This window comes from Osmerus mordax, chromosome 24, assembly GCF_038355195.1.
Source record: "Osmerus mordax isolate fOsmMor3 chromosome 24, fOsmMor3.pri, whole genome shotgun sequence".
NCBI lineage: Eukaryota > Metazoa > Chordata > Actinopteri > Osmeriformes > Osmeridae > Osmerus > Osmerus mordax.
The window spans coordinates 10,092,568-10,105,180 of NC_090073.1; the positions used below are offsets into that span (position 1 = coordinate 10,092,568).

The 12,613-nt window shown below is 44.2% G+C and overlaps 1 protein-coding gene across 3 annotated transcripts in view; it reads left to right on the forward strand.

Annotated features, from left to right (window-relative positions):
• arl15a (ADP-ribosylation factor-like 15a) overlaps nucleotides 1-2,752 on the forward strand; it is a 42,194-nt gene extending 39,442 nt beyond the window's left edge. For all 3 annotated transcript variants that reach the window (XM_067228006.1, XM_067228003.1, XM_067228005.1), the window contains one exon: nucleotides 2,600-2,752. In XM_067228006.1, coding sequence (XP_067084107.1) covers nucleotides 2,600-2,752 — 153 coding nt within the window. The remainder of the gene's footprint in view (nucleotides 1-2,599) is intronic.
• The last annotated feature ends 9,861 nt before the right edge of the window (nucleotides 2,753-12,613 follow it).

Genomic DNA, 12,613 nt, shown 5'->3' on the forward strand with positions numbered 1-12,613 from the left:
GCTCTGGGCCCGAGCGACGTTCTTCTCGAGTCTCGACAAATAGGTCAACCCCTGACCGTGTAAAACATCTACGAGGGAGGAGAGGAGAGGAGGGAGGAGAGGAGGGAGGAGAGGAGGGAGGAGAGGAGGAAGGAGAGGAGGGGAGGAGAGGAGAGGAGAGGAGGAGCTGTGCCTGTCTGCTGTCACAGAGGTCACTGCCAGCACAGTACAGTCTACCAGAAGAGGGCCTTTAGACACAGTCAGATCAACAGACAGTCATCCTGCCAGCTAGACAGGCAGCCAAATAAGCAGACAGCCGGACAGCCAGCCAGTCAGCCAGCCAGACAGCCATTCAGACAGGCAGCCAGCCGAATCGTCTGCAGGCTAGGTCTGGGGGTTAGAGCCGGTGCTAGAACAGCTCAAGTTACCCAGACGGATTTGTTAACACTGTTTGGGTCCGCTCGGCTTTCCAGCCAGGGAGAGAGGGAGAGGGCCTCTGGGTGAAACACAGCTGAGGTGACCTAATCAGTCATTAAACCTGTGTGACAGGGCTGCAGGGGCCGCTGACAGAGAGACAGAGACAGAGAGACACAGAGAGAGAGAGAGAGAGAGAGAGAGAGACACAGAGAGAGAGACACAGAGAGAGAGACACAGAGAGAGAGACACAGAGAGAGAGACACAGAGAGAGAGACACAGAGAGAGAGAGACAGAGAGACAGAGACAGACAGAGAGACAGACAGAGAGACAGAGAGAGACAGAGAGAGACAGAGAGAGACAGAGAGAGACAGAGAGAGACAGAGAGAGACAGAGAGACAAACAAAACAGTTCACAGGCAACATCTTGTTTCAGTGGCTCTCTCTTGCCCCACTAGCTGGCACTGGGCTGATAGGAACACAGACAGAACACAAAACACCTCACCCCTCCCTCCCTCCTTCCCTCCCTCCCTCCTTCCCTCCCTCCATCCTTCATGTCACACACCACGGCACAGCCAGCCAGACAGAACACACAGGTCTAGACAAAGCAATTTCACAAGTCACCTGATGGTGAATACACGTTGAATTTCATTCGCTAAAAAGATTTACTGTAGGCTACGTTTCACAAGGTGCTCACCTCTGGCTTAACTCTGGAACGGCTTCAAATAGCTGTTAAATTTACCATGCATTTTTTGTATCTGTAGGTTAGCAGTACTTTATAAAAAAAAAAATGTTTTACAGATTTTTAATCATTAATTTGATTGTTTGTTGTTATTGTCTATGATGTTCTATGACTGTAATTATTATGGTATTGTAGTGCTTCGAGTGCAAGAAAAGGCTCCTTACAAATAAAATGTATTATTATTAGCGATGCCTTTTTCTTAACTGAGGGTTAAGTGCACAGAGGTTCTGGAGAGTGATGAGTCACCTGGTTGTAACAGCTTCATGTCCCATGTCCTGGTCACCACACAAACCTCTCTGTACCGCCCTTGTTCACGAGGAGGAACAACCTAACCTCTCTGTACCGCCCTTGTTCACGAGGAGGAACAACCTCAAACAGCCCGCCTCATTTGGATAACCACATCTAGTACTTGATGTCTTGATATGAATACAGTGTTTTCCTATCTGCATCGCCCATCTCTTTGTCTTCTGTTGAAGGGATCTAGACGGATCTTTAATTGTGCGGATCGTTAAAGCTGTTTGTTTTTTGTTGCTCCTTATTTTGAATTCCATATATAAACATCAGAGAAACACGTGAAAACAAGCATCGATGAAAGGTGTTTTATTGCATCCTTGTTATGTAATTACCACTCGTAAGTTTAGCAGCTTGAAACGTCTGTCCTACTTAACTGTTTGATAAAACAAATCATTCCCAGGGGCATCAGAATTCCCCTCATTGTGTTTCCAGTTGCTGCCTAGTGGTCGGTTTTTAAAAGACCTCTTTACAATAAGAAACTTAAGAGATTTCATGACTGTGTTCTTTGAATCAAGCTGTGGCTCCTCAGTGGAAGTCAAACTAAGTTCCCCTCCGCCCTCAGATGTGTTTTTACATTACAGCTGTTTTCTGGTTCTTTCTTTCTCTGTCTTTCTCTTTTCTATTGTCATCAGCTGCCAACTTAATAAAATAAATCAGGCTCTGAACATCAAGCTAACACATGATGCTCATAATACGCAGTGACAAACAGCCGGCGCTCCTGCCAAGAACTCCATATTACAGGCTCTCCCAGATCGGAAGGCAAAATATATTTTTCCGGTGTGTCTCGGCAACTCTGCGTTCAGGCAGCGCCTTGTCATGGTGACCAGACAAGTTTCTGTGTAACCACAACGATAAGTGAAGGTGTGGAAAAATATTTTTGTGGAAGCAGGTGTCCTTTTAGGACGTGCTCCAAAACTATACAAGGCCTTTGGGTGTCTGTCTTCAACCACGGGAATGAATGAAACAAGCACTATCAAAACACCCCTTCCCAAGTACAGAATTTGTAGAGTTGCCGACTTAATCATAAGACAATACGTTTACGATAATGTACTAGGGAAAGAAACACGAATACAAGATGTTGCCTGTGAACTGTTATGTTTACCATTGCTCTCCCTCTTTCTTCTTCTCTCTCTCTCCCTCTCCCTCTCTCTCTCTGTCTTTTTCCTCGTAGATAAAGAAGTACTTTGAGTTGGAGCCGTTGGCGAGAGGCAAGAGGTGGATCCTGGAAGGCTGCACCACAGACAACATGGTGGCAGTGAAGGAGAGCTTCGTTCAGCTCATCAGCCTGCTGGAGGAGAAGGAGATGGACCCAGGGAGGATATGACGATGACTCTCATTTCATGTTCCCGGACGGGAACAACAACTTTCAAAGCACAACCAGGCCTGCCAGTGTTCACACAGACACACACACACAGACACACAGATACAGACACACACACACAGACAGGACAGATGCCAGTCTCCCTCGATCTCTTAGTGTAGTCTGTTGTAGAGTTGTGTCTCTTTGCTTTTCTTCCATCTCTCTCTCCGTTTTGAGAAAACGGAAGTGAGAGAGGGGTCGCGGGGTCGCGGGCGGCCGACCGCTGTGTGTCTGCAAACAGGACCGAGGGACGCCATCCAGCTCCCGTCTCACTCGACTTACGGAATCGAGTTCCTGTCAGGAAACCCTTTGGACTAAGAAACTGAACCCTTCCTTCACCAGTATCTGTGCCACATGGCCACGAAAGCCTGCCGGTCCCTCAGAGGCTTGTGACATTCATTTAGACACGCGTCGTCACAAACACACGGCCCAACCAGTCTGGAAACACGTTTATCACTTCCTGCTAATTACTTTAAGGTATGTGCTGAAAGTGCAGTCGCTGAAAGTGCTCACTTGCACTTAATCACTATGAACGTTGATAAGACTGTGTAGTCTGAAGCCTTACGTGATGAACTGTACCGTCGTTACATACACGTGTCTTTCTGTTGAAGACACGCCCCCCTGTCTCCATGGTGACTGTGGGTGTCTGAAGACACGCCCCCCTGTCTCCATGGTGACTGTGGGTGTCTGAAGGAGGGTGCTGTAGAACGTGCTGGTGTGGCCAGGGTCCTCCAGAGAACAGGCAGTAACACAGAGGGAGAATTTTGTACAAGAGTCACATCAGGAGAGAGAGAGAGTGAGTGGGGATGGAGTTACAAGTCAGAAAGCCTGTTTTGAGAATGGACTTGAGCTGATATAAATATATGTGAGTTAACATGTATCGGAATACTGTTGAGCCGCTGTAAGGAATCTTAACAAGATTTTGTTTCACCGATTTATTTTGCTGAAATCCTAGACCAAAAGAAATTCTGTCATCTCGCTTCGATGTATCCTTGGGACCTAAAAAATGTGACAGAATTGTAGGATTGTTCATGATCTAGCTAAGTTAAACGTTTGCAGAGATTCATTTTTTTTTTTTTTTTTTTTTTATACACACTGTTTTGTTGTTGCTGCTGCTTTTGAATTTGACACACTGGCCAGTACCCTAGCAGTCTTCCATTGGGTGAAATACACACTATCAATCAGCCAGAACAACAGCTGCACCTGACATGTCCCAGTCCAACGCCCTAATGCCTTCCAACTGTCTGTGAAGCACCTCCCTGTCTACCACCTCGCTGCTGCCTACACCAGCCCCCCCCAGCCCTCCAGCCCCCCCCAGCCCTCCAGACCCCCCCCCCCCCAGCCCTCCAGACCCCCCCCCAGCCCTCCAGACCCCCCCCCAGCCCTCCAGACCCCCCCCAGCCCTCCAGACCCCCCCCCAGCCCTCCAGACCCCCCCCAGCCCTCCAGACCCCCCCCAGCCCTCCAGACCCCTTCCAGGTCCACTCCCTGTCCCAAGACCTCCTAGGGGTATTTGCAAAATTCCCCCTCTTCAAATTTAGACGCTGGACTCCACACCTCTGTGATTGGGGATATTTTATGTGCCACAGGTGTCTTGAAGTGCTGGTGTACAGACGTGTTGTGATGAAAGAAAACAACCCCCTCCCTCTCTCTCTTTCTCCCTCTCCCTCCCTCTCTCTCTCTCTCTCTCTCTCTCTCTCTCTCTCTCTCTCTCTCTCTCTCTCTGTCTCTCTCTCTCTCTCTCCCTTTCCCTCTCTATGTCTCTCTATGTTCGTGTGCTAACAGTGTTTTTGTTTCATCACGTGTTGTACCCTCTAGACATTCTGTATCCTCTGCCTTTACTGTTGCTGTTGGAAATGAATAGATTTGTACATTGCCAATTGAACTTATTTTTTATAGGAATTTAGCCAAGCCGGGGACAACTTAGTTAATACTTACTGTTTGTTCACCAATTAGGTCATTGACAGGTACACTACTTTTTAATTAGTTCATTAGTTTTTAGTCAGTTAGCATTTAAAGTAATTAAAACATTTAAAACATGGAGTCTTCATTCATTCTGATTCTGGTTGTTGTTTAACACATCTATTGCAAGTAGTAAAAATAGTGTTGAGTAATAATGTCTCTATTTTACATTTTATTAATAACATTTACCTTGAACTGAACGGATAGCCTGTGCTGTTCCTCAGTGTGTTGACTAATTGCTGATGTAGGCTCAACTGGCACAAACCCGAGAACTGTGTTGTAACAGGTTCAGGATTTAAACAGGGTTAGGCAGATCAGCGATTTCATTACTTGGGGATATGTGTTAAGACCTATTCAAATAGACCTATGCTAGAGATATTGTAGGTCCTTGTGGCACAGCCAAGCATCGACAGGCTTGTTATGGGCAGTAATTCTGATCTTTCATCACTCTGTTAATCGAGAATATTTGCTCACAGCGAGAGTTATGATAGTGGGTAATCGTTTTTATTATTGGTTTTGTAAACGAATGATATACATATAAGTGGCTCTATTAATAATAAGTCACAAAAAGGATGAAAAGGCTTCGGTCATTGGAGAAAATGTATTTTGACATGAAGAGGGGGGGGGGGGGGGGGGGGTTTGAGTGGGAAGTAAACTGAATGAGTTTCTGAAGTACACTATGGTACCTCTCCCTGCCCCCCCCCCCGCCTCCCCCCTCTCTCCCCTCTTTCAAATTAACCGTGTGGATTTAATACAATGTGTGTCACACAGGTTGCCCTGGCGACTCTTTGATCCCGTTTTCCACTCCCTAGGTCCGGAACAGCCTCTCTCCAGTCTGCTGCACACTAGTCCTGACGATTCCCCTGGAGGCACTGCTCTCTCTCCTTCTCCTTTTCCCTCTGTCTCCCTCTCTCTCCTTCTCCTTTTCTCTCTATCTGTCTCCCTCTCTGTGTCTTCCATTGTCTCTCTCTCTCTTTCCTCCTGTCTCTCCCTGTCTCTTTTAACCCCTCTCTCTCTCCGCCTCTCTCTCTGCTTCCCTTTGGTCACACTCAAGGCTCCCTGCCTCAACATGGGCAAGGTCATCTCCGAAGGTGTGGGGGTGGTGTGGGGTGGGGGTCCTGACAAGACAGAGGCAGAAGGAGTAAGAGGGCTACCGCTCCAAAACACAACTGGGACCCGTAGCCGACCCACACTGACCCCTGCCTGCCCTCTCGTACTCCAAACAATCCCAGCCTAACCGGTCAGATTATCCTGTGATGGGAGCCTGTCTGGCAGCGGAGAAGGATTGTTTTAAAATCTGGGGAGGACAGCTTCTTTTTATATATATATAACCGAGAATGCGCTCATTAAATATAATTTATTTTGTAAAAAAAGTGTATGGGGGGGAGGGGGGGTGGAGACTTGCCGTTTTCGATTTTAAACCTGCGCCCTGTGGTGTGGGGCAGGTGACCGGTACCTGTGGGGAGGTAGGGGGTGCGGGAGTTCGCCTTTTATCCCAGAACGGTGGCGTTCCTGGTCACCGATGTCCATAGTTAAGCCCTTGTAGCCACAGGGGACAACTCTAAATATCCTAATGCAGCTCAGACTAGGCCTCTCTGGTCAGGACCCCTTCACTGGCGTCTGGTCTGGGCGCTATATATAACCACAGAGGAGAATGCAATTAGCATTTTTGAGCACGGATGTCCATTTGAACAGTCTAGACAGAGATTCAGTTCTGTCTGAACGCATTGTAGTGAGTTAGGGTGACGGGTGTAGGACAGCGAGCAAGGCTTAAGCCCTGGTTCATTGCTGCGGGGAGACAGACCTTTTCTTCTAACAAGGAATTGTGGACCTAAAGAATAGGATTCCAGCTATCTGGAGTGAAAAGTTAAAAGGATCACTTCCTGTCTAATGGTATTTCAAACCGGGACTGAAATGAATGGCAAAGCAACGAGGCAAAAATAGTACGTTGCCTTAGTATTCCAAAGCCACTTTGTCTGAAATACATAGACCCATTTCACCCAATGAAATGTCAGACTTCCACATTATAGATCAGTACTTCTCCTAAGGGAATGAATGAACTGCTTGAGATGTTAGTGACGTTGCTTGCGGTACAGTGAAACGGTTACAGAACTGAAACAGGTGTCAAAGCTGAGCCCTGTTAGGCTGGTTATTGTGCTGGCTTAAGTTATACAACAGCCTTTCTCCTTCAAAATAAAGTTAGTGAGCATTTGCACACTGCAAATCCCATGGTATGTTGATGAGTAAGTCGGCCCTTTTAAAAGGTTTTAATGGCTACTCAGGTGGCTAACGATTGTTTTCAAGTTTTCCATCCCAAACGTCAAAGATTTATGGCTAAAGGTTGCAGAACCACTAAAATAAACTCACCTTGCAGTCATAAATTATTCATTAATAAAGCAAAAGTACAATGAAACTGGAAGAACACATTTTTACATTTACATTTAGTCATTTAGCAGACGCTCTTATCCAGAGCGACTTACAGTAAGTACAGGGACATTCCCCCGAGGCAAGTAGGGTGAAGTGCCTTGCCCAAGGACACAACGTCAGTTTGCATGACCTGGAATCGAACTGGCAACCTTCGGATTACTAGCCCGATTCCTTCACCGCTCAGCCAACTGACTCCCTTTTGTACATAAGACAAATACAAATCTCTCCCTTTTACTCCTCCCTGTCGATGTGTAGTCAACAGAATAATCACTCGCAACTGAACGATAGTCAACCTCAGAAACCATCTTCCAGGCTTCTTTAAATTATTATTGATCAAAAGTAAAATGCAACTGGTAGAACAACTTTTTGTTAACGAGACAAAAAAAAACAACCACTTTCTCTTCCTTCTCCCTGTGGATAGACTGATCACTCACGACTGTTTGATAAGGGAACTCAGAAGAGAACAGATGTCTGGCTGGACACCCATCTGGTCCTGGTGGTCCTGGGTTGCTTTGGGACGCTGAGCATAGGAGGTCCGCTGTGTCTTCACATTCCTCGCCCATTTCACAGTGAGGGGGTCGCCCCCCGTAGATGCTACCCCTAAGCCCTGATAACAATCCACAGGGGCATTTTAGATAAATAAGTGGCCTGTCTCTCCCCGAGATCAATTCTGGAGTGGTGACGTACCGCGAAAAACGAGCTGGATAGAAGCAATCAGTCGTGTGTTTTTAGTTTTTCTGTGGCGTGCAGAGATGGCAAAAGTCCACACATCCTTCACTCAAGTAGAAGGACAGATACTCATGTTTAAAAAGACTCTGGTGAAAGTTGAAGTACTGACTACACTTTTTCTGGTGAAAGTAAAGAATTATGGGTTTTGACATATAGTCTACCTAAGTAAAAAAGTTGCCATTACTACTACCTGTTTTAGTGTCACACTCATGCCACCACATACATGAAAAATAAATACTAAATACTTAAGTAACGAGCTTGGTTTGAAAATATAAGAAGTAGAAAGTACAGATATTTGTGTAAAAACTTGTAGGAGTGAAAAGCACTGTTACGGTGTAGTAACAGTGTAACAACAGTGTAATTGTGTGATAAGTGCACTCAGTTTAATGATAGTGTAATAACAACATAATAAAGTTAATAAAGTACCGACTACACTTTTTCACTCAAGTTACGAATTCGGAAACTAGCTTATGTTTGTTGTGCGTGATAGCCAGTGAATGGAAAAAGGTGGGCAATAACAATAAATAAAATTGATCATGACACCAAATACTGATTAAAACTAAAGTAAAGAGCCTGGTTTGAAAATGTAAGAAGTAGAAAGTACAGATATTTGTGTAAAAAATTAGGAGTCTTAAAGTAAAAAGTTGGGTTTATTTATAGTGAAGTAAAGTACTAATACTAGAAAACCTGTATTAATACATCGTGGTGTTCCATGTCTGGTGGTGTGGTGTCTGAAAATCACCCAGGGGGTAACTTCGGAGTTTGTCCACCCTATTCACGTCAACACTCACTCACCTCCGGATGGAAAACACACAGAGAGAAACGCATCCTTAGTCAAACAATCACTGTGTAAAAAGCTGGAGGAGTGATCTCAGATGAACAGAGCAGAGAGGCAGAGTTCTCTTTCAGTGGGGTGGTCGGTGTAGGGAACTCTGGGTCATGCTGACGGGCCTGTGGGATTCAAAGGGTGTGTTGAGGAAAGCTACACACGTTTACTTTGATGTTCCTATTTAGACGTCATCTTCCTGCAGCTGTCGTCTCAACGCTATCTGTCTGCATCCCGTCAGGAATACGTCTCGCCAAACATAATCATATGAGAGGACCTGAAAGTGATACCAAAGACCTCTTCAAACCGGTCACAAAATGAGAAATGAATTGCTGTGTGGTACGCTGTCTTGCTAATGACATGATTTATTTACCCTATCCTTGCCAGCTCTTGTGTTCTAGAATGTGCCTAGGGAGATTCCTTTCATTCTGACAATCTAATGATGAATGTAAAGCAAATATAAATTCCGTTAACCTTGCGTATGTGTCTTGAGATGTGAGGTTTATGATCTAGGTGTAAAGCAGGATTTTATTCTAGCCTTCCATCTTAATTAATTAGACTTTCCCCAAACAGGAAGTGGACTTTATGTAAGCACACATCATTAGAAAGATGCTTTGGCATTTCGTCCAAATGTGATCTCATTAGCAGACCGATTTAGTAGACATTAGGGCTTGAAGGGAGAGATTCTGGGCTGATGGTTTTCCTTGCATTGTTTTGTTCCTAGCTTCTGAAGTTAACAGACAACACAGGATGTAGTCACACAACTTCACGAGGCATGTGGTTTTATCAAGTTACTTTTAAGTTAAAAAAAACGTATCAACACTGTGCTGCTCCAAGGAAACTCTTCAAAGGGTTCAGAGCTCTATTTAGAAGTCCTTGGTAAACAACTGTGGGATCCTTGCTACGCATTTCAAATCCACCCCCCTTTGTCGCGGCCCCAAATGTCTCTTGTTGTTCTTTCCGTCGCATGTTTGAATGCCTTGTCCGTCAGGGTGACTTCCCCTAGATTCCAGCTGACTTGTCATTCAGGCTGTTTGTGCAAGGGGACTCCTGTGTTCTGGGCTTCTCCAGCTCTCCCACCAGCAGAGAGCTGATGGAAAGACACCTCCCAGGTGGCCAACACATCAAGACAGGAGGGGATCCCAACTATTGGTTTTTCCGGACAAACATCACTCACTTTCTTTGTTTGTCTGATGTGGGCAGGGAGCATTATCTTCACAAAGATCTCCTCCGCTATCACCTTCCACAACCTCACATCTCCCTCCCACAGCTATGGAAATGAAGTCAAAGGCACTGCATTCCTTCTTCAGTTCAATTAGTGGTGACATCCTTTGAGATAAGGACTCCTGCCTTTATATTTTCACAAAATAAAAAAATAAAAAAACACAAATTACTAAGACCTTCAGGAGCATTAACTTAAAATCTCAACACTCCCAAAAATGTTTTATGAATTTTTTACTCAAGGTTTTTTTAACCGTCACTTTTCACCGCACATTTCCAGTCGGCAGTGGGATACCACACACAACGAACATCAGTCACAATCCTTTTCTTTCTGCCATGAGTTACTTGACAAGGCCCTGATTCACGGCGTAGCGCATATGAATCCTGTTGCTTTCTCAGAGCTGCAATGGGCCCTCTCTGCGGCTCCTTACTGGAGCTCTTGCACAATCTGTTGCAGGTGATTTTTGCTCTCTCTTCTCCTCTCTCTCTTTCCCTCTCCCCCCCGAGGGGGGAGGGGGGGCAGGAGGGCCTTGTCTAGAGCGCGTTTATGAGTATGACCTTAACATGCCCTTCTCGATCAGTCTAGACTCTCAGTGCTCAGTTTACTACGGGCCCAACCTCTGATGACACATGATCATTTTCGGTTGGGTTCTTTGTCAAACAAGTGACTTTTTAAGTCATAATTCAGTGCTTGAATGGACGGACGGTCTAATCCTAGACTGCTGTATTATCTTGTTAGGAGCAATGAGGAAAGGACAAGGATTTTTTTTTTTTTTTCTGTTTTGGATGGACTGTTAGGAGCACAGCTGTGTCTTGGCTATACTCCAAAATCCTAATGAGGTCTTCATGTAACAATCAACTCAGTATTTAACATGACTGATGGTTATAATTATTGCTTGTTTTAGACATTGGGGAGGAAAATATGTTTAATGTAGACTATTATTCTTGAGACTGATGTTGCCAAATGGTACAAAGAATATTGTATTCATATATATTTAAATTAACACACATTCTATGCATGAAGCAATTGATTTCAGATTAATAGTTTATACTTTGTAACTTGTTTAATGAAACATAGGCTAACCATTCCTTTTGATATATTTCCCTGAATAGTAACTTGTTAACCCTTGTGTTATCTTCGGGTCATTCTGACCCATCAGTCATTGTGACCCACCGTCGTATTGCGACAACTTTACCGCATACAAAAATAAAGTGAAGCATTTTCTTTTAAACGTTGGGCTGTCTCAGACCCCCCACATTGCGAAGGTTAAAAGAAAATAATTTGTTTTTGTATTGGGTAAACACAACAATGGCTCGTTATGAACCTTTGGGTCATGCGACCCGAAGGCAGCACAAGGGTTAAAAAACATTGTGAAGAGCCACATATAATGAATACATTTCTAATGTGTTGTAAGAATTAAATAGTCCCTTTAAATTGAGACTTTTTAGACGGAATGATCTGTTTGCTGTGCAGCGTGGCTTTGGGCCAATCGCTGTAGGTGGATTAGTTCTTTGAATCCAAACAGTTTACAGCGGAAAGCGAGTCGGGTGACGACACTATGTGGGCAGCTTGCAGCTTTCAAAATACAAACGTTTCGTGTGAGAGAAAGTCAGAAAAATGAGGTCTTTCACAGGCACAATCTTGTAAACACATGATTCCCATGGAGGGAAAACACCTGGTTCCACAAAACACTTTTCTGCCTGATTTGTGATTTACCGGATGTCAGAACCATATTTGGCAAACAGCAGGAAACTATTAAAAGGATTGTGAATAAATCAGCCATTAATCAGCACAGATTTGTCATTAAAACCTAGTGACTAATACTTCTAACTAAATTTGACCTAATAATACAAAATTATATTTTAATTACGGTTTTCAGTGTGTACAACATGTTTTCATTAGGCCTAGTGGGTCTACTATAGGCCTAATGTATAGTACAGTCTATACTACACTAAACTACAAACACTTCAGTGTCTCTGTGTGTGTTTACCAGCCCTGGAGCTATATGAGGGTCTGTTAGCCTGTAGTCATGAATATGAGACAAGAGGGTGTTAGAAAATTGGAATAGGCTTAGGAAGGCTGCCATAAATAGGGTTTAAAGTGTGTAGGATTAGGGTTAAAAGTCAGAAAGGTCATGTTAAGTACTACTTTAGATTGGCTTAGAGGAGCAGACTGGAGAGATGTATGCAGCAATGCATGTAAACATTGCCCTGAAACAGGGACATAGAATGCATCTTAAAAATCAATTGGCCAATGTAGCTATCTTTAATGTGTAGAGTAGGATCCATATCTTTCATAAAAAGATAAAACATTTATTAAATGTCGAACAAATATAATATTATACATATTAGTTATACCCTATACAAAGCCTGGTTAGTAAGCTATTCTTGGCTGAGGTCCATAACTGTACTGCTAGATTTATGTGATTTTAAGTCGTCTACAAACTGAGCTTAGCCGTTGGTCCCATTGCTATCACTGGGCGGTTTATAGACTTCTTCATAAGCCAGTAGTCTATTTTACAAATTGCTGAGTAGTCATGCTTCTCTCCTGACATAATCCGTTTCCCGCCACATCTTTCACGTCCACGTGCAGTTTGAAATAGCTTTCACCTGTTAGGAAATTAAAGGGCGCGTGAGTTCACCGGAAGATCACGAACCAAA